We start from the raw sequence: 22,518 nt of genomic DNA, 5'->3' as shown, positions 1-22,518 counted from the left end.
TAGTCATGAGTTGAAGACTCCCTGTAATTCATATGGGATTATTTTTTGCTTCTATCTTTTATTGTTAGAGTCTCTTTTACATATCTCTTTTTTTTATTTCCTCTAATTTATTATTATTATTAAAATTCCCCTTGTGTAAGCAGAGGGTATAATGCTGATAGCGATTATTTCAACAACTGTATTTTTAATGCTAGCCCTACATGCAGTTATAGATGGGACATAGTCTATCATCAGATTGTTTTTTAGTTAATATTCCATATAGAGATTAATAATATTACACTCTGGAATACTTGGAATGTTGAAAAATTTGAGATTGACAAAGCGTAGTTGGGAAGAGAAAAGTGATTAGAATGCAGACACTTAGAGCTTGTTAAGTGAAGGTTGGTTCTGAAAAGACTGCTGGAGAAAAATGAATTTTTTGAGGGGTAAGCTTAGTTAGTGGAGAAGGAAGTAGTACTGCATTCTCTAGGAAGAAAGAAGATAAGCAAAGTAGATGAGCCTTGCACAGGAAGTAAGAATAGGTAAATGGGAGATAAAGGAGATCTTGAGATGGTTAAAAATGATGTCTCTAATCTTGTTGATACAGGTAGTCCTCAACTTACAACCATTTGTTCAGTGACTGTTCAAAGTTACAGCAGCACTGAACAAAGAGGCCTTCTGCCCGAAATTACAGCTGTTGCAGCGCCCCTGGTCATGTGATCAAAATTTGGATGCTTGGCAGCCTGCCCACACTTATGACCACAGGGGTGCTTCAACTCCCCCCACCTGCCTATCTCCACCCTCATCTATGCCCTTTTGGACCCCTGCTGCCCTGCGCTCTGCCTCCCAGCTGACCTTTGCCGTCATCTTGTTCCCACTGCAGACAAGGCACGCTTGGCCTGGCTGCTGAGCCAAGCTGAGGCTGGGCTTTGCACTGTGAAAAAGAAAAAAAAGTAAAAAGCAGCCCCTGAGCTGCAGCCACCAAAAAGACTTCTCGGCTACACCTGTGGATCAGAACTGCCCAGGAATTGCAAGGATAGGATCCAGTGGAACTGAGCCAAACTGGGGTCTGACTTTGCCACCCTCCTCCTCCCGGCACCTCCTCGCCCCTCTTCCCAACCCTCATTCACCTGTTGGGTTTTTCCACGATCAAAGCAGCAGCACCTCCCCCCCGCCCACCCTATCGTTAGTGTAAATCTGCAGGCAATGGCTTTCCCCCTTAAAAAACATCTCCTGACAAAGGAAGACCCAAAGGAATAAGGAAAACCTGAATGGGAGTCCAAGCTCCATGCTTTCTCCCCCTCATAATCCTCCGATTTGGAAGAAAGACCTTAAAGAGCGTTCAGGCTTCAGGTTCCTTGCAGCCAACAAGCGTGCAACTGGGGCTCGCTAGCAGAGCGAACAGCCTCCCATGTGGGGCTCCGTTCCCGTAAGAACCGCCACTGCCTTCTTTATCTCCCTGTCCAAGGGCAGAGTGCCTGTCCCTAAAACACCATGCTTGGGTGCAGATTCAACTCCTGCAAGATGCTTTCCAGGGCAAACGCTCTTTAGTGCCTTTCTGTACTGCGGGAAAAAAAGAAGTAAAAAGCAGCCATGGCATGCTGCAGCTCTGGGGCTGCTTTTTACTTTTTTTTTCTTTTTGGCAGTGAAAAGCCCAGCCCCATCCCGGCTCAGCAGCCAGGCCAGGCATGCCTTGGCAGCAGCGGGAGCAAGAAGACAGCAAAGGCCAGCGCAGGGCAGCAGGGGTCTCGGAGTATAGGGTGACAAGAGCAGCTGGGACTGGGCTGGAGAGGCTGTGGCTTCCAGGGTGTGCCAAGCAGCCACGGAGCCATGCAGTTCTGGGGCTGCTTGCTGCCCCGCAAGGCAGAGTGCAGGGTGGTCAAAAGGGCAGAGATTGGGGGGGAGATAGGCAGGTGGGGGGAGTTGGAGGCAGTCCCTTACTTTACTGAGGCTTGAGACTAGGAGGGACCAAGTCCAGAATGGCTTGGATTGGGGTAGGTATTAGCTTAACGACCTGTGATTCTTGGTTAAAGAAGGCAACTGGGACTGCCAGGATTGCTGTCACTAAGCGATGCGGTCACATGATGTCTTGCTTTATAACTGCATCGCTTAGTGATGGAAATTCTGGTCCCAGTTGTCATAAATCAAAGACTACCTGAACAGGGGCCAGTGTGAGAAGTAAGGTGATAACTTCTCTGTAGCATCTGTTCACCTGATAAGATCTAGTGAGGTGCAACTATAGTATATATGGCAAAATGGTTTGGTTGTGGGCTGGGAAATTAATAAAGAGAAAACTCATACAGTCAGGTCCAGAAATATTGGGACATCGACACAATTCTAGCATCTTTGGCTCTATACACCACCACAATGGATTTGGAATGAAACAAACACAATGTGCGTTAACTGCAGACTGTCAGCTTTAATTTGAGGGTATGTACATCCAACTCAGGTGAATGGTGTAGGAATTACAACAGTTTGCATATGTGCCTCCCACTTGTTAAGGGACCAAAAGTAATGGGACAGAATAATAATCATACATCAAACTTTCCCTTTTTAATACTTGGTTGCAAATCCATTGCAGTCAATCACAGCCTGAAGTCTGGAACGCATAGACATCACCAGACGCTGGGTTTCATCCCTGGTGATGCTCTGCCAGGCCTCTACTGCAACTGTCTTCAGTTCCTGCTTGTTCTTGGGGCATTTTCCCTTCAGTTTTGTCTTCAGCAAGTGAAATGCATGCTCAGTGGGATTCAGGTCAGGTGACTGACTTGGCCATTGCATAACATTCCACTTCTGTCCCTTCAAAAACTCTTTGGTTGCTTTTGCAGTATGCTTTGGGTCATTGTCCATCTGTACTGTGAAGCGCCGTCCAATGAGTTCTGCAGCATTTGGCTGAATGTGAGCAGATTGCCCGAAACACTGCAGAATTCATCCTGCTGCTTTTGTCAGCAGTCACATCATCAATAAATACAAGAGAACCAGTTCCATTGGCAGCCATACATGCCCACGCCATGACACTACCATCACCATGCTTCACTGATGAGGTGGTATGCTTAGGATCATGAGCAGTTCCTTTCCTTCTCCATACTCTTCTCTTCCCATCACTCTGGTACAAGTTGATCTTGGTCTCATCTGTCCATAGGATGTTGTTCTAGAACTGTGAAGGCTTTTTTAGATGTCGTTTGGCAAACTCTAATCTGGCCTTCCTGTTTTTGAGGCTCACCAGTGGTTTACATCTTGTGGTGAACCCTCTGTATTCACTCTGGTGAAGTCTTCTTTTGATTGTTGACTTTGACACACATATACCTACCTCCTGGAGAGTGTTCTTGATCTGGCCAACTGTTGTGAAGGGTGTTTTCTTCACCAGGGAACAAATTCTTCGGTCATCCACCACAGTTGTTTTCCGTTGTCTCCCAGGTCTTTTGGTGTTGCTGAGCTCACCAGTGTGTTCCTTCTTTTTGAGAATGTTCCAAACAGTTGTTTTGGCCACGCCTAATGTTCTTGCTATCTCTCTGATGGGTTTGTTTTGTTTCTTCAGCCTAATGATGGCTTGCTTCACTGATAGTGACAGCTCTTTGGATCTCATCTTGAGAGTTGACAGCAACAGATTCCAAATGCACATAGCACACTTGAAATGAACTCTGGGCCTTTTATCTGCACATTGTAATTGGGGTACTGAGGGGATATCACACACCTGGCCATGGAACAGCTGAGAAGCCAATTGTCCCATTACTTTTGGTCCCTTAACAAGTGGGAGGCACATATGCAAACTGTTGTAATTCCTACACCGTTCACCTGAGTTGGATGTACATACCCTCAAATTAAAGCTGACAGTCTGCAGTTAATGCACATTGTGTTTGTTTCATTCCAAATCCATTGTGGTGGTGTATAGAGCCAAAGATGTTAGAATTGTGTCGATGTCCCAATATTTCTGGACCTGACTGTATGTTGGTAATGGAATTTGACAGGATGAAAAGCAATGCACTTACCAAACAACAGGCTTTGACATTTCTGCTAGAAGATCAAATATTTAGGATTTTTTTTAAAAAAAATAAAGATTTGTTTAAGATTAATTATTTACCTAATTATAAAAATATATCAACAGATATTTCTAGATGGAAAAAGTTAGATCTGTCTTGGTTAAGGAGAATCACAGCTGTCAAAATGAATATCTCACCAAGATTAAACTTTCTTTTTCAGATGATTCCAGTATTTATTGAGGATAAGTTTTTAAAGGCTTGGCATAGACAAGTAATGAATTGTATGTAGTGCAACAAAAAGCCAAGGATTAAATTGAAAAATTTGCAGGACTCAAGAGAATGAGGTAGCCTTGCAACTCTGAGTTTTATCATGTTAGCTGCTTAACATGGATTTCAGAATGGATTATATCTATACCTTCTATAAAAGGATTAGGTCTTCCAGAGGGGCCATTCATATATATATCTGGATCAACAAATTAGAAGATATTATGCAATACTAAGTAAACTACTGAATGCCTGGGATATACAGGAAAAGAATAAATCTGGGCTTTTCCCCTCCTGCTTTTTTTTTAAATGTTTGTTTTTAGAACAAGACAAACATTTAGAAGTTTAACATTAAACTTTAAGTTAAGTTTAAACATTCTAAACATTTAGATGTTTAGAAGACAAAATCTCTAAGAAATTTGCTCAGTGGAGAGATAGTTTGTTTAAATTACAAGATTTTACTGATAACAGAAAAAAGATAAAATCTCTCAAGTCTCTTACTATGTAGCATTCTTCTAATTCTAACCAATTTAACTGGTTTCAGTGCCTTCAAATAAGCAGTGTAACAGTAAAAGAAAAAACTATTGAGAAGCCTGACCAAATTTGACAGTCGAATAACATGTATTATTGAATATGCTAAGCATTATTTATAAGTTATAACATTAGTGAAGTATAACTCAGTTATACTTGATGCAACGGTAGGAATTTTAATGGAAGAAGAATATAAAATTTACTTTGACCACAATGCTCAGAATTGGTATAAGATGTTTTACCATTGGTATATCACTCCCATCTTGATTGCTAAAATGAATAATTCTTTTTCTAAAAAAATGGAAATGTAACAAGCAGGGTGGATTCTTCTTTTATATGCTGTGGCAATGCAGTAAAACCTAACAATACTGGAAAATGATTCACTCTAGAATGGACCAAATTTTGAAAAGTGCAATCCCATTGCAACCAGCAATATTTTTATTAAATGTCACCAATCTATATGCCCCTTCAAAGCATACTGCATTGGCACTGTATATGTTAATAGCCACAGGGACTCTATATGCTCTTTATTGGAAAATTCTTTTGATTCCATCTTTGGAAGAACGGTGAACTAAACTGCGGGATTACACCTCGATGTCTAAAATAACTCTCTTTTTAAAAAGTAAATCTGACGCAGAATTTAATTCAAATTGGAAACCATTTGTGGATTATAATTTCACACATGGAATTCTTTGGCATCCAAAATTTGGTTTCTAGAGCTTGTGATTTTACATTGTATAATTTATAGTATTAGTGGAATGTATTACAATATTTACTATTTATAGTTTTTCTTAACGATTTGAACAAAGTCAACTCAGTGTTTTTAAAAGCCGAACAGGGATATGTGGATTTTGACTGAAAATGGATTAAATGTCTCATAATGTTATACGTGTCTTATGCAACATTCAAGAGGTCAGGCTTGTACTCCTCTTGAATTATAGAAAGAAGACAACCTAGAAATTGTACTGTCCTTGCTGCAGGAAAGGGCAAAGTGAGGTAAGAAGAATAAAAAAGCTACTTCTTCCCTACTCTCAGCAATCCTGATTACAGCATTATAGTACAGAAGCAGCACAGTTTCCCTTGCTGTCCATTTAGTGAGTGATTACCTACTTGGCAGGGGACAGTTTGTGGGGCTCTTCATAGCTCAGCAGTCTACAAAGAAGAGCTAAACCAGTCACCTGTGGTTTATAGGATTGTAACTGTACTGTTTCTGTTTTTTAAAAATACTCATCTTTAAAGCAATTCCATAAGATAGCTCATATTTCCAGATGGGGAAAACTTTTGCCAGGAACTTTTGGCGCAGGTAGAACTTGAATCCAGGTAAAAATTGCGTTTACTGGATTATCACTTATTTTCTTTCAAGGAAATAAAGCAATAATAGATTGTAACTCTAAAAACATTCTTTTCATGGATGCACAGTTCCTTGGGGAGGCTTGGGGGCCACATGGTCACACAGAAATGTATCTGAATCAAAAGGACAAGACGACAAGGAGAAATAGCTGAAGCAGAGAGTAGGCTTGTGCATAGTAATAAACATATTATAACCCCTATTTACTTTTTAATGTTGATTAAAACATCCCTCCCCACCTTTTCTGGTCTTTCCATTATTTATCAAGCTTTGTAGCAGTTAAGGAGAGGGATGGACACACACAAAAAGGGGCTGGAAAGAAGCTCTGGACTTTTCCCTTGTTCTTCTTAGATCAACATTTAACAGTACCATGTTATATGCTTTTAATTGAAGTAGAAATACCATATTGCAGGAAGAAATATGCAGTTAAAATATGAGTGAAATATTTTGGGATCTGTTTGTGTTGCCTTTGGATAGTTTTCCTGTATGAGATGACCTTAATGGTCATAAGAGAGTTTGGTGTAGTGATTAAGGTGCTATACACAGGAGATTGTGAGTTTTAGTTCTCCCTTAACTTTAAACGATGGCTGGATGACAATAGGCCAGACACTCCTTGTCAGCCCAACCCACCTCCTGGGGTACTTGTGGGGAAAATAGGAGGCAGAAGCATTATGTATGGCCACCTTGAGTTATACAAATAAAGGTGGGATATAAATCTAATAATAAGTATGCAAAAGGAAATTATTGAATTCCTTAAGGACCTATCAAATTTTCCTGGGGAAAGTCTTCATGCTAAAGGAAATCTGACATATACAGAATTGTGGAGTCCTTGGGATTCTCTGAGCTTGGTTCTTTTGCAAACATTTCATTGCCCGGCTAGGTAACATCTTCAGTGCTAAAATGGGATGGGGTTTGCTCTCTATTTATGTGCTGTGGCCTGCCTTGCCAGTGCTGGGGGGGGGGGGGGGTGTTGCTTCTCTGGTAGTTCTTTGATTACCATATGTTTGCTGCTTGATTGTGTGCCTGGTGGTAACCTTTGCTTATCTGGGTGATGATTGATGGTGATTGATTGCTGGTGAGGTGATCTTCTGGTCTTTTGTCTCTTTTGAATAGTATGTATTTATCTCTATGTGTCTGTTAATTGCTGCCTTGTCTGAATACCAGGCTTCCACCAGGCACACAATCAAGCAATAAACATATGCTAATCAAAGAACTACCAGAGGAGCAAAACAACCCCCCCACCCCCACCAGCACTGGCAAGGCAGGCCACAGCACATAAATAGAGAGCAAACCCCATCCCATTTTAGCACTGAAGATGTTACCTAGCCAGGTAATGAAATGTTTGCAAGAAAAGAACCAAGCTCAGAGAACCCCAAGGACTCCACAGTTCAACCCTGAGCTACACATATTCACCTCTACTGATATACAGAATTATTACTTTTCTCTCAAACACATAAATGTGTGCGCCACAGGCAAGTGAGCATTTGTATTCTTCAAAAACTGGATTATTTTCACTTTTCCCTTCTGCAAGGCCATTACAGAATTTCTCCTGAATCCCTCTTTATTTTACTAATGTTTACTTTAACTTTTGACTATAATAAATATACAATTGCCATTTTTAACTCAAGACAAAAGAAAAATTTTGTAGGGTTGGTACAAATAAGGGGAAAACAACTAAATGACTCCAAATATTAGACTGTTTTGTTTGTCTGGGAAATCTTGTCACATCCCTGTTAAATAATGTATTCCTAGTACAAGTTTTCTTTTCCCTCTCTTGAATTGAGTGGTGAAATGCCACACTTGGTTATTTCCTGCTTTGATGGATAATAGCTACTCAGGTTGGAACTCTGAACAACTGGATTGAGTTGCTCCTATATATCATTCCCATCCAAAGCTGGATCAGAAACATAAATACCATTTTGGAGCATTCTCCTCTAATACTTGCATTTTAACTTTAAATGGCACAGATGAGAGGAAGAATTGAAAAAAAATCCCAAATGTTAATTCCTTGGAATCTTTTTTTCAGATTAAATCATTCATGTAATGTACAAGCAGCACATTTAATACACTGGATAAAGTATTTCAACACTTAATAAAAGCAGTCTCCAGCCATGGTATAATGCATACTTACTTGGGAGCAAATCCTGCTGAGCTTGGTAGGATTTAGCAAACATAGGTAGGTCTATATTAGAAGGATAGCCTGTTAATAGCATACCTTAATGCAAAATGAAGTAAGACATGGCATGATGTCCTAAACTAATCCCTCACATAGTAGATCAGCACTTTATCTTGGCTTCTTCATATAAAAAGTGAATGAAGTTTTCCTTTCTTTGCTCCAGCTAGAGTTATGTATATCTGATGGAGAATGGGAACTTTTTTCTTGGAAATGAAGAATGTGGGAAGAAAGATTAAATAAGAATTGAGACATTAACTGCTCACAGCAGGAATATTAGTTCAAGGCAAGGATGTCAAATCTTGGCTTTACTGGATTATGTGGTGCAAAAACAATCATTAAAAGGTACTCAGTAAAAGACTTCTACTTTGAATATCAGGGTTCCCCATTCTTTTTGGCTTGGTCGCCATAGTTTGGAATCTAGAAAAAATACAGTGGGTGCCCTTGCTAAATGGCAGTTGGTGGGTTTGTCCATACGCAAAAGAGCTACCCTAAAGAACACAATGAGTTAACAAAGCACGGATTAACCAGAATGCTATCTGGATCTATTTCTGAAGGATGCTCCCTATAAACCCTGGGTGTCAGTCCCCTTTTCAGAATGCTAGCTCTTTGGAATGCTTGAGTGCCTGCTTACTGTCTTGTACACATTGAAAGCAATGCAATCACGTCACAGCCTGGGGCTGGGAGCCGCAGACGCACTATGCAAACAGCTTATAGTACTCTCTTGAAATCTTTCTCTCCACTCTACACTGTGTGAGGGTGGGGAGAAAAAAAGTGATTTCTGTAGGCAATGTCTCCTTTGCCTAACCCTTTCCCACTGCTGGCACGATCACATTGCTTTCGATATGTAGAAGAGCAAACAGCTTATTCTTTTGCAATCCCTTTCCAATCAATCTGCTCTACAAGGGGGAGAAAAAAGAAACCACAGGTCAGGCATAGGATAATCCGTACTGTCTGTAGTGGTGATCACATGACTGAGGGATGCTGTGAAGGGCATAAATGGTCATAAACGGGCTGTAAACTTATTTTTTCAGCACCATCGTAAGTTCAGATGGTCACTGAATGAATGGTCAGTAAGCAAGGACTATTTGTATAATTCTGTTGATGCAGTCTATGAGTGTGTTGGTTGATTGATTGGTTCCTTGGTTGGTTTCAGCTACAGCACATTGTGGCTTATGTTCAGCTTGTGATTGCGATTCACCAAGACACCCAGATCTTTTGGGCACATATTGCTGCTCAGTATGGCCCCTCCTATCATATATTTATGCTGTTGATTTCTCCTACCATACTGTAGGACTTTGCATTTGTTGCTGTTGAAATTCATTTTGTTGATTTCTGCCCATTGTTCCAGCTTTCAGATCCTCCTAAATCTTGATACTGTTCTCTGTGGTGTTTGCTGCCCATCTTTGTGACATCTGCAAATTTGATGATCATATTTTCTGTGATTACCAAGATAAGCTTTTAGCTTAGCTTTTAGCTTACCTGGAGAAGCATACCCATGATAAAGTGATAAGCAGCCATTTAAAATTATTGGCGCCCCACCTGAAAAGGTTGATAATAGAACTTGCCTGGGGGGATGTTCCACATTCATCATAATGTTCCTTAAGGAATTCACAGTCTACAAAAATCTATATAGTACTAGATAAAAAACATTGAAGAGACTAAGTACACTACCTCATCATCTTTACAGTACATACAGCTAGATGAGAATGAAGTCTTAGGGATCTTGAAACAGTGAGTACACATTTGGTACCCTCCAAGAAAGTCTGATAAACAGGTCTGTAACAACTCTCATTTGAAACAGACAACATGAAGGTTATAAGGTGGTTTCCACATAGGTTGAGAGTCCAAAATGTGTACATACCTACTTTCAAAGAACTACTGTAGGATACAGAAATTGGGACAATTTTATATCTTATATTCAAATCTTCATCATAAGAAAAGTTACAAATGGGATAAAATATTAACATGTTGAAGGGTTTCTATCTTTATACTCACTTGATGAAACTTAGACTAATGACAGGAAGACTTCCAAAATGTGGAAATAAGCTTTCAGAATACATAGCTAATTCCTAATGTGCTAGCCAAAAGCCTGTCACCTTCAACAAGTGGGAGAGGAGAGTTGGCTTTTGTTTTCATTTTATATCCATGTACTATCTAACTTCAAAGAAGTATATTGAAAGGAGATGAAACCTCTTTGCTTTAATTACTCCAATTTAAAGTCAAACTTGCTCCTATTTCTATATCTTCAACTGGATTTGTATTTCCTGGTTATAGTAGTGTGCAATATAATGTTGGAAACTGACTTAGTATCTTTACGAGCATGCATTTTATGTTATGAAGGTAATTATTTAGTTAGAAAAATTTTCTTTCCATCCTGCATTATTAAGGTGCTTCAAATTCTGTCTAAAAACACAGTTTATCAGTCTTCATGAAAACACTCTTCATAAGTTAATGTACTCCTAAATAGATGGGAAACAAATGTTATATATAGCAAGGTAGATGATTTCAAATTGTTAATGGTTAAGCAGGATTTGGATAATGCGAACTAATCTATGATAATGTAATTAAAACCTTTTCCCCCCTCTAACAGGCTATTTTCCTTTGCTGTTTAAACAATGCATTAGTGAAGTATGAGTCTATTGTCCTTGCTTCTTCATTCTTGTAATCTCCCAATTCATAACACCAAATGATTTCATTAAAAGGCAAGATCTCATTGCAAGAAGCTGTGCAACTTAACAGATCAAAGCTGTTTGCTGAGCAATTTTGATTAACTCTGAATATTCTCTGTTTTCAAATTATTAAATATCTTAAGAAGTGCCAAAATGAATATGGAAATGACCCTAGGTCTGTTTTTTAGACATGCAGGGGGCCGAATTCTATCAACAATCAAGATGCAGTTGATAAAAGGCCGAAACAGCAGGGATCCTTTCTGTCAAGCAGCAGAGGAAGTTGTACAAGATTTGGATTTGAGGATTAAAAATATTATCAATTTTCAGCATGAGGCTGTGGCAGCTAGCAATACTGGAATCAGTCCAGTCCGAGTAAGGGGCCTCCTTTTGTTCTTCTAAATTGCTTGATATAAGAGAGATGCTTCCCTAAGTGCCCTGATTATTTCCTGTTTATTTAGTTGAAGAAAATAGTTGCTTTGAACAACCTTGGAAATGGTAATGTCTACTGTATTAAAATGGTCTTATTTTAACTGGGCAAATATTTTCTGCAAGAAGAAAAAGCTTTCTCCTTTAATGTACAGGTAGTCCCTGGTTTAAGAACGAGTTCCGTTCCCAAGGTCTGTCATTAAGTCGAATTTGTATGTAAGCCAGAACAGCATTATTGTATAATACTGTATAAGTAATATTGTGTAATTAACTCAAACCATTGTGTATTTAATTCGAATTTTGCTACAATAGGCTCAGTTCTTAACCATGGTCATCTGTAAACTGGGCGTTCTTAACCCCAGGACTACCTGCAGTGCTGATAATTAGTTTAATCTTTGAAATATTCTTCTCTCTCTTCCTACCCTCCAGCCAAATACTTCTTGGCAGTATTTATTTTTATTTTTATTTCTCTATCTTATGTTAATGATGTATCTCCTGATTCCTCCCTGATCAAATTGGCTAACTGTTCCTAGGGAAAATTTTATTGCCTTGCTTGAGTCTCATGGCAGTTTCATGCACCTTGCCTGCATAAACATCAGTCTGTGTACCTTACTGTTTGTTGTATCCTATTTGTATACATCACGCCTTGAATTATTCAGAGCCGGCTGATTCATGAAGATTTCTGCCATGAGGAAATTGTATCAGATGAATTTACTCTGATGGTCAGTTTTCTCCAGAAATATGCATACTATTAAAAAAAAACCCAAAACAGATATGAATAAAAATGTATTTTTTTGTTAATATGTTGTCATATATATTTCAATTCAGGCTTTAAGAGAAAATCTGTATCAAGCAATTGTGATTAGGAAGCTTAGATTGGAAGATACGATAATACAAATTCTATGATCGAAGTCCTTCAGTGTGCTCTAATATAGCTAATATAGTTATATATTATAGCTAATAAAGTTATCATTTTAATTTTAGCCAAAACTACATTCAATAAACCATGACACTGTTTACTGTGGCAGAGATACTGTGAAGTCCTTATTGGCTGTTTTAGACGAAGCAGCTAGTCATCCCCCTTTCAGCAACAAAGCTTTCTTGTTGTTTGGTGAAGAACTTGGATTTCCTTCTACCATGTTATTGTTCAAGTAAGTTCTAAGGATAATGATGATGATGAAATCTGAGGCAGATTCAACCTTTGTTTTGTTAAAAACTATGTTCTTCTGGAAAATATGCTGGAAGCTGCATGATGATCATGAATGATAAGAACCAGAACCCAAAGTGAGCAATTCCAGTTTTTCATTGTCTCTTTCTACTACTCCTTTTTATTATTTCCAACCCTTTAGAATATTAAAAAGAAATTATGTAAAGTGTGTTGTGCATTGGGATACTTTCTGCCCGTCTATCAGCAGGATAACTCCCCAAAAACTGAGCACCAAAAATTTGGTGTCTGAGGAAAAGCCAGCAAAAGAAATGCTGAGCTTGAAAAAGGGCCAAATCTGGCTACTGGATTTGGGGGGAAAATGTCCTGAAAAAATACCCCAATGCATCCCTATGAAAGAGATGACTGACAAGGGGCTTGGAATGTTGGTAACTGCTTCATTCTAAGCCCCCCTTTTTTTCCTTCCAGTCACATGACCCAGAGTGGAATATATGCCACCCACTCTGTGTTTCCCAGTGTGCACAAACCCAGACACAAGACAACTGGGGAGCAGAAGCACACACGCACAGTTGCAATGTGTTGCTGAAAATATAGACGTCCTCTGTGACCATTGTTGATAAAGCAGTTGGAAAAAAATTCCGGAAGCTATGTTCTGGCTCCCTACCTTGTTTATTCTATCCAGCCCAGTGGAATGTTTGAAAGAATGATATTAGAAGGTTTGGAATTATGTCTAACAGTCACTAAGCATGATAACTTTCTGAAAACAGAACAGTATAGGACCAAATTTGGTGTGAGGGAAAAAAACAAGGGTGGAGGTTATGGGGTGAAAATCTTGAAAATTTCCCCAGTGCATCCATATGGGAAAGGAAGTTGGGTGTCCTCTTGGAATGTTGCTAACTCAATTCTAAGCCCTCTTTCTTCCCTCTCAGTCAATGACCAGAGCAGAGCTGCTATTAAGAAGTTGGAAAGAATTGTACAAGCCATGCTCAGCATGCTTTCAGTCTCTTTCTGATTTCTCCATTTCCCCCTCCCTCCCCCTTTTTTTTGCTTTGCTTAGTAGCTGCCAAAGATTGGGGGGAAATTGCATTTGTCAGAATTAATAGTTTACAGAGGGCCAGAATGCATCCAGAGGTCTGCAACTTTTAGAATGCATAGTAAGTTATTCTGCATCAGAAATATCAGCTTTTTGGAATGCTGTCTGTCAAAATTCTGTTCTCAGTATTTTGTCATGAAATTTATGGCTATTGCAAAAGAAAATTGGATGAAATACTCAAGACCTCAAAATGCAACCAGAATGTTAATAATAATTACCTAACAAAATTAGTCTTACATTACTAAGAGCTGGATAGATGGTTCTAGGTGAAAAGTTATAATGTTACCGATACTTCCTTACTGAACACTTTGGCATAAACATGCCAAGTGAATGTCTTAACTAAGGCATAAATTCAGTAGCAGAAAAGGGGAGAAAGATTAGAATTGTGAACAGCATAAAAAGTGAAATAAAGGAAGAACACCTAGTTTTCTAATTTTTAGTTGACCCAATCAAGCTCTCACAAGCAGGTGTAGGAACTCCTATGCAAATATAGAGGTTAAACACCTTGGAATGCTATCTGTCAAAATTCTGTTCTCAGTATTTTGTCATGAAATTTATGGCTACGGAAGCTTTCATTTTATAGTGGGAATCCCTGTCTAAATTAACTGGCTTCTTTCTCAAAAATGGATTAAACACCACACAGACAATAGATTCTGAATTTCAGAATTCTTGGTTGGTTTTGCTTTGTAGGAGTTGTGGTCATGTACTTCATTTAATGTATTTAACAAGTATTCTAAATCTATAAATGCATATAATATAAGGCTAGAAACTTACATGTTTCATGCTTACCACTGTTGCTTGCATTTTATTTAAATATTAATACAGATCTCCAACACAGTCCAGTGGAACTTCTCCCAAAGCTCTGAGGCAGCGGATTCAAATGGCAGTACGTGAAAAAGTTAAGGTAGACTAACCATAAATCTTTCTCACCCCCCAAGATGAAGCACTTATTTAAATCTAACCTTTGTTGCTTATGTATTCTGACATACTACTTGTAATGGCATGTGGGAATGACCTTAGAATACAGGGATAAGAGATGCAGTCAAGGGAACAGGCAGATAAAAGGCAACTTAGCCCTCAGCAGGAATGTGGACGGGGTAAGCAGCTCAGAAAGGACCCTCCCTGGCTTCTAAGGGGACAGGGGAGAAGTGTACTTTTAGACTTGCAGGATTATATTAATGTAACCTTACAATAAAGTAGAATTAGCTCATCTGGCCATGCTTCCTGTCTGGTGTACCTCACAAGGCTAACACTACTGTTCTATTTTTCTGGATTTGTTTGTCTGTTTGTTTTAAGAAAATAGGAATAGATCAGCTCTAGGTGGAAATGTGCCCATTGCCCAGAAGGGATGTTAATGATGCCAGGGCATAATTGCTGTTAATGCTCTCCTACTAGAAGGCTCACAGTCAGAGATTTAAAGATGCAGATACTTTTTTTTTTCAGATTCTAGAAAAGCTTTTAATAAGGAAGAAAACCAGCACTGCGAACTATAGGATTCATGACCTATATACTGCCAGCCCCAAGATAAAATCCTACATCTTTTTCTCCTGCCTTTACATTGTAATGGCTTCAGAGTCTTTTTTTCCTCAGCAGAAGTAATTGGTATCTTTGCATTTTTATTTAACAGACCAGTCTGGTGTCAATCCCTTTGTTTCTGAGCTTGCCAGCATTTGCCCTTACACTGATTATATCTCCCCACCATCCCCAATATTGCAGGGGGACGTTAGGAAAACAAAGCCAGTGAATGGAAAAAAGCTTGCTTCTGTATGCCAAGATGCATTCCTTTTACTACTATTTCTCCCTGATTTTAGATTTGAAATAAACATAAACTGGGAAATTTCCTTTCCCATATTCCTACAAGATTGTGTTCTGTAAGAGAACAGTTTGGAAATGCTCAGATTCCATTTTTGAGTTACTTTGATAACTTTCTCCGTAATATAGCCTCTTTGTGAACATGTGAATTACTTGTGAATTACTTTACTGCTGGTGCATGAGAGGCTATTTTAATGTTCACCCATTGTTGACCCAATATTTGTTGCAACAACAACAAAAATATAGCACAAATATATTTGAAATATTTTTACATATATTTAAACCCCTGTTAAATTTAGTCAAGAATGGTTTACAAAGCAACCAGTTAAAGATGGTTCACCTTGCATGAATACTTTCCCCTTTGTCTCTGGACCCCTCTTCTTCTTGGCTCTACCTGTTCTTTCTGAAAGAGACCTTTGTCTGTTACGTGAATGCAACCATTGTGGTTTATAAATATTGTGCCAAATGTAGCTGATTCAGTAAATCTTGACTAAAGAAACTTTGACTTAGTACAGTATGGACACAGTCTATACCTGGCCTATGTTTATTTGTATTTATGTATGTTTGCATACAGTGGAAACAAGATTCCTTTTAATAAAGTTAGGAGTCCTTTCAAAAATCAGATAAGGTTCCAGCTTTCTAAAACACATGGTAATTTGGTTATTTTTTTCATGTGAAATACAAACAATAGATTATATAGTAAATTGCAGGCATACAATTAATTATTTAAGCAAGTGAGCTAAAAAAAAATGCCAGGGCTTTGCTATTGCTATCACAGTGAGATAGAAATCCTGTCCCCATCACTTGTATAATTCATATTAATCTACTTCCTTTTTAGCTGAAGCAACCTTTAATTAGATCTCAGTTTGCTTGCACTTACAAAGATGACCAAATAATTGAGGCAAAGGATCAACACCTCAATGCAACTCCAGTGCAATATCCAGCATTCCAAAAAACAGCAGCAGCTTATACTGATGACAGATCAATTTCAGGTAAATTCAGTCAACAATACCACGCTACTTCTTTGCCTCCTCACTTACTGACTGCATGGAATGAATGAACGAGTATGCTGTCAGTCAGATGAACTGCTCCCAAATCAATGAAATAATTGCTTGCTGTACAAATGTAGAAGTGGTCCACTTGACATATCTCAGCACCTGCAATGTGTAATTTGGCCCTAGGAAGTCCAAAGCAAGGCATGATGGCAGTAATCTTTCCTTGCTATTTGCTTCCCTGCAGTTGATACTCAATGTTATGTTGCCTCTGAATCTGTTAGCTCTTTGTAGTCAGCGTGGAACTTACCTGGTTATTTTATTTATTTTGTTGCATTTATAAAAAAAAGCCCTGCTTTCCCAAAACTGTAGGCAGTCCTCCCCTCTTTGTCAGCTTAACTTTCTTTACAGTGTTAATATGAGGATGAACAATATTGCTCCGAAATCACCCATAGTTCTGAGATTGAGTGAAAGTTTAGAAGATCTTTACTGCCATTTTGCAGCACAAAACTCCATCCTTGTGAAGAAGAGGACCAATGCTTGTGAGGGCAGTTAGACTGATCTTTGGTTTACTACGTTCTAGCTATTGGGAAAAGTGCACTGACCTTCAACAATTGTAGCGGTTAGGGTCAGGAAAAACACAAAAGATTTCGGTCCAGGAGTGACAAGGACATTGTCAGTGGGATCATTTCTAAAGGAAGAATAGCAAAGAGCAAAACCACGAGGCAGAGGGCATGCCACTCAGAACATTTTGTTTTGATTGCTGCTGAAGAGTTGCTTGCTTATTGGTTGGCTGTCTTTCAAGAGCTAATTATTGGCAATAGAAGATGGCAAGATGTGGCCTGGGGTGAGAGTAGAGAGAATAAGAAGTAATCTGGGGCAGGTGGAAGTATGCCATTGCAGGAGATAGTGGTCAGTTAAGGAGAACTTTGGTTAGATGCTTCAAAGTTATTTTGTGTTTTGGTTCCTCTTCATTTTTCAAGATTAAGGCTGCCTGACCAATCTGCCTTCCAGTCTTGTAGTGATGAGAAAGCCATTGGGGTTTATTACCAATTCTTACATAGATGGACCAGGTGAGAGTTTGATCAAGTATCAACCTAGATTGGAGGGCTGAAAATAATTTTTTTGGCTGTTACAGTATGTTAGCTCACAATATAACATCACTTTTGAGGTCATGTAACTGATGTTGGGGCAGAGACAGGACACAGTATTTCTGATGAATCATTCTTCAAGATCCAAGGTAGTGTTGGGGAATTCCAGGCTGATGGATCTGTGAGACTTTTTTGTCTGTGCTGAGAAGACCATCTCAGGACTTCATGGCCATTATGAAAACCCCGGGGCTTTCTCAATCAGCCCAATACATGTGGCATACCTGGAACCTGTTTTTTGTGATAGGGCAGAGAGAAAGGGTGCTGAGCTTGAGGGGGGAGTATTTTGAGATCCCTTTGTCATGAGGAGAACAATTCCCTGTCATTGCTTCCAGAAGTCAAACATATTTTTCTGGGATCAAGTAGATGTCATGCAAAAAAAAACAAGCAAACCTCAGTTTCCTTAACAGCAAGCACATGCAAGAGAGATCCAAATAGCTGCATATTCTTAGTATACTGTAAATGACTCCATCTGCAGTTAATTCTGCATTCTCTCCAAACCAGGGAAATCATTGTGTTGTTCATCATGATCCAATATCTCTTTCTTTTTTATTAAATCCAGTTCAGGCTGCATCTGTGTGTATATGAAATTAGGATTTTTTTCTCCTAATCTCTAACATTATAACATATTCTGTTAGGCCCCCCTTTCATCCAGTGTTCACAGATCTTTTTGGACCTCTTTGCATTAATGTTGGTTTTTACTGTCTTGAGTAACTTGCGTTTAATATTAGAGTCCAAAACAGGAAAAAAGACTTGGAGTCTGGCATGTTGACCTCACTGTACCTACTGGCTGTTTTTACTGGAGCTCTAACTTTTGCAGAGTTTGCATGGTAGCCATGTGGGCTCAGGAAAATGTTTTAATTGTGGCAGTGACAGAGTGTGACTATGTGTCTCCTTAATGCCTCCTGAACTCAAATGTGTATTTTCCTGAACTCTTATGGCTACCATGCAAGCTTAGGGAAGGTGCTGCTCTTTTAAGAAGCAGCTGATAGATGCAGCCAGTCCTGAAGCATCTTTGCCCACTTTGGATCCAGGTATGCCCACTTGTCCTTGTGTCACTCACAAGTCTTACCACTCTGTTCTTTCCTGACACAGGATCATCTGTGAGCACATAAAGTAGCACTGTTTTTGATACAGATTGTTAGGAGATCCAACTACTTGACCTAGAGCACGAAACATTGAAGCAACCAAATTTTAAGACTTGAAAATAACATTGTTTGTTGCTGTTTTAGGGCATCATCTATGTTTGCTTTTAGAGATGAATAATTGAAACCTCATTGAAAGTGCTGCAAAAACTATCTGGGATGTGAACTTAATGAACATCAATATACTGTAGCAATTCCCATGATCATAGAAGCTAATGCAGTTATCAGTTCATTTATCTTGAACGTTCCAAGGCTCTTTGCTGTTGTTTTCCTCTTAATTAATATTTGCTACCACATATGTGGTTACCAGATTGACTTTTTGTATTTGCCCAGCTAAATGGCTGTTCAAGTACATTTGGGATTTCTCAAGAATAAACCACAATATCTTAGGTGATTGGGCACCCCATCAAAACCCTATTCATGTTTTACAATAATTTGCACATGCTTTTAAAATGAACTGTTTCTTGTACTCTTGTTTCTTTATGTGTTTATTTTCTGAAGTGGTTGCTGAAGTTTTTTCTATCTCAAAGACAGTGGCTCAGATTGTATACTACTGATTTCAGCTGACTATCTTTACTAATTAGAATTAGTTAACTCAATTTACAAGAACACAGTCTCTTTTGAAAAATAACAATGGTGGCTAGTGTACAAGACAAACAATTAAAATAATAGTATACCCTTTCTCCTTTATAAAATGTGTTTTGTTTTCTTAACCATCAGAAATCCTGCATTCATCACTTGAAAATACTACACTTGGAACTAGTTCTGGAAATGTTCATCAGAATGGAAGGACAAGAAAAGAAATAGGAAAATTAAGTTGCCAGCCAAAGAACAAGAACTCAAAGAGGAAGCAGGTGGACAGAACTAGTGAAAATGTCATATTCACTAATGAAAATAAATCACCACAGCATATATACAGTAAGAAACCAAAGACTGCAGTGAAATGCCAGAATAGTTTGGACAGCAAACTAAAAGAAACCAGAAAATCCAATAAGACTTTACCCAAAAATAAGCTTATTACTGGTCAAGCGAAACTAACTCAGTTCTTTAGACTGTAAATGTCAGTGGCTTGAAAAGGCAAAAATCTGACTACATTAATGGTCCCATTGCAATCATGCAAAAATTTTATATATATAGTACTTGCACAATTAAATCATCAAGTTGTATGCGGAATTCTCAGTTTAATAATGCACTGTAATTTTACACTTGTGTCAACATGTGGCGTTCTGACATAGAAATATTTAGAATCTTTACAAACACACAGCAATATTTTAACCACAACTACAGTTTCTGTGACTTATCAAGGAAGGTTTTATCTCTTCCAAGTGATGCACTTCAGGGGTGTTTTAGGCTTGCCAACATGGTCGATAGACTCTTCCCAGCATACATCTGAGCACTAAAGAAAACACACACACAAAAATGTTTTTTTTAACTGTCAAGTACATATTTTTATAAACTGAGTTTAAATATATTGTCATCTGTAGTGGCATATTGTAAATTTTCACTAACTTGAAATTTTAATTCAATTTTTCTAATAAACTTTTAAAAACACTGTAGCTTTTGTATCTTACATCTTACCAATCATTCTTTAAAAGATTGAGTGGAACCTACAGTCTTTTAAAGATTGAGAAACAAAAAAGATTCTTTTTCTAAAAAGTACATTCTGATAATTGCTTTGTTTATCCTTTAATAATAGAAAGATGACACTCAATATAGTTTTAGCTGTGTACATGTTTATAGAGATGCAATTGAATGTACATGGGTGAACAGAACACTGGTTTATTTCTGAGCAGGCTGGAGCTAAAAACTGACTGGTTTCTAAGGCACCCCAAATCTTTCTCCACCCTTTAGCAGTTTGGTAGAGAAACTTGACTACCTTTTGTGTGAATGGATTTAAAAAGATGAAGAAGAAAGACCTTAAAACAGGCAGCTGGAGGGAGAAGAGATTGGGTCACTCCTGCTAAGCAAAGTGATGAAAACACTCTTATATCTGGAATCTGGACAATGGAACTAACTCTGGAGACATCAGACTGCCAAATATTCTCTTTCCCTTTGGCTGGATGGCTCCTGCAGCTTCCACAACTGACCCAGCAGCATGAGGATTGCTGATTGGTTAAAGTGGGCCTCATCTGCTATTATTGGTTAGGGACAACTGCCCAGAAGAAAGCGGTGGGCAGCATGTTCCAGAGAGGTGAGGCAGATGGAAAGCAAAAGCAGAGAGCTAGTTATGTGGCTCTTCTTGGGCCTCAAATAACTACAACGTGCAAGTGAAAAAGGAACCCAAAGCTAGGGAGCAATGCAGATCACACATATCAGGAAGCCAGATGAGGAGTTTTAGGGATTTGCTTTGAGCTCTACCTAGATTGCTTCTATGTATCATTGGAGAAATAGTAGCCATAATTACTCATCTCAACACTTATTATTATATTATTTCAGCAAATTGAGATAGTATTACTTTTTTGCAATAACCTGAAAATATAACTTACTATCAAAATCTCTTCTTCCGATAGGCAAGTTAGCTGAGTTTTCATCACTTCCCGTTTCACTCCTTTCTTGTATTGATTCAATATTTTCAACCTCAGCATTTGATGGAAAAGTCATAGGTCCCTCCAGTTCAAAATAAGGAAGCCTCTTAACACTTAGGCTCTGTGGTGGGCCGTAGTTTTTGACATGATGTTTATAACCTATATTCTGCACTCCAAAGAAAAAGTATAGATGAAAATAATACAAAGTATCCAAAATAGAAATATTCTGGACCTCAACCCACTAATGAGCTATTCTCAGAAAACAGTTATATTCTGATTACAGCTTTAGCTATTTTGAAGTTTAGTTTTGAGCATAAAATCAAGAATCAAAGCTTTTTCAAAGTAAGACATATCCTAATATATATCCCATGGATGTCAATACTAAATAACATTGATTTATTTAATTAGGCTTAATGTATTGATAACTGCCGAAGTCTCCTTAAAGATAATTTTTTTCTTTGTAAATGTAAGCATTAATGATGTTGAGGTAAGAGCAACATTAAGATTTGTTTTTAAACTAAGGCTGAAAGGTATGTATTTCATGTGCTTAAGACTGAAAATAGTTGTTCAATAATACTATATTAATACTTTCAAATACAATTCAAAACACAGCATTCTGTCGACTTGATTTTAGTATGGTAGCCACTTCAAATCTTACTGCATACTTCAATTATATACTGGCATATCTGAAATCATCCATTCCAACGTTTTGTTACAAATTTATTCTCCATAATGCTAATTTGTGTTAACCATTAGCTAAACAGAGGAAACTCACCGAGAAATGTGGGCTTCGGTCTTCATCCAGAACACTGCTGTCCTCTATTTTATAATGCTCAAAAGAAGATGCAGGTGGAGACTTTCCAGCTTTGTCACCATTCTGTGTTATCTTTCCAAGGCTGAATGTACTTAGCAGCATATTATCTTCTGCTTTTCGCATAGACTTTGAAACAGAAAGTAAGGACCCTTGAGAGAAAAGAGAAAAAATCAATAGTAATGCATAGGATAAGATACACATTCTCCAATGTTTAGGTGTTTGCATGGAAGTGAACAAACTTCAAATATTACTTAAACGAGGCGTTTGAAAATAGTGCTTGGTCGGAAAAAAGCTATTATATAGCTTGCCGAGTGAATAGATACCACTTCAGTGGCTTACGCCTTTTTCAAAGAACTATGAGTAAAGAGGAGTGACCTTTTGTATACTATTACCTGTCTTTTATTCCAAACCATAGGCAATGAGCTGCTTTTTAATACACTCATCTAATACT

General features: G+C 38.3%; 2 protein-coding genes across 3 annotated transcripts in view; one reads left to right on the top strand and one right to left on the bottom strand.

The window, feature by feature from the left end:
• PARPBP (PARP1 binding protein) overlaps positions 1-20,555 on the top strand; it is a 35,590-nt gene extending 15,035 nt beyond the window's left edge. For both annotated transcript variants that reach the window (XM_007419941.4, XM_088141108.1), the window contains 5 exons: positions 11,136-11,319; positions 12,358-12,524; positions 14,457-14,535; positions 16,282-16,435; positions 19,449-20,555. In XM_007419941.4, coding sequence (XP_007420003.1) covers positions 11,136-11,319; positions 12,358-12,524; positions 14,457-14,535; positions 16,282-16,435; positions 19,449-19,786 — 922 coding nt within the window. In that variant the 3' untranslated portion in view covers positions 19,787-20,555. The remainder of the gene's footprint in view (positions 1-11,135; positions 11,320-12,357; positions 12,525-14,456; positions 14,536-16,281; positions 16,436-19,448) is intronic.
• Positions 20,075-22,268, bottom strand: PMCH (pro-melanin concentrating hormone). Its single transcript, XM_007419956.2, has 3 exons — positions 22,029-22,268; positions 21,215-21,419; positions 20,075-20,124 (listed from the first exon to the last, which is right to left on the bottom strand). The coding sequence occupies exons 1-3, from the start codon at positions 22,266-22,268 to the stop codon at positions 20,075-20,077; spliced, it is 495 nt and encodes a 164-aa protein (XP_007420018.1).
• Between the last annotated feature and the right edge of the window lie 250 nt (positions 22,269-22,518).

This window comes from Python bivittatus, unplaced genomic scaffold (assembly GCF_059951505.1).
Source record: "Python bivittatus isolate LINGU-HERP-01145 unplaced genomic scaffold, Pbiv_v1 ctg000330_np1212, whole genome shotgun sequence".
Classification (NCBI taxonomy): Eukaryota; Metazoa; Chordata; class Lepidosauria; order Squamata; family Pythonidae; genus Python; species Python bivittatus.
The sequence above is the reverse complement of the archived record's forward strand: the minus strand, read 5'-3'. Positions and strand labels throughout refer to the sequence as shown.

Excerpts from the sequence above, each read along its gene's own strand:
- PMCH (XM_007419956.2), bottom strand. The coding sequence starts at position 22,268 with ATGTGTATCTTATCCTATGCATTACTATTGATTTTTTCTCTTTTCTCT. Across the intron at positions 21,420-22,028 it reads ACCGAAGCCCACATTTCTCG|AATATAGGTTATAAACATCA; the intron begins GTGAGTTTCCTC and ends TTTGGAGTGCAG. Across the intron at positions 20,125-21,214 it reads CGGAAGAAGAGATTTTGATA|TGCTCAGATGTATGCTGGGA; the intron begins GTAAGTTATATT and ends TGTTTTCTTTAG.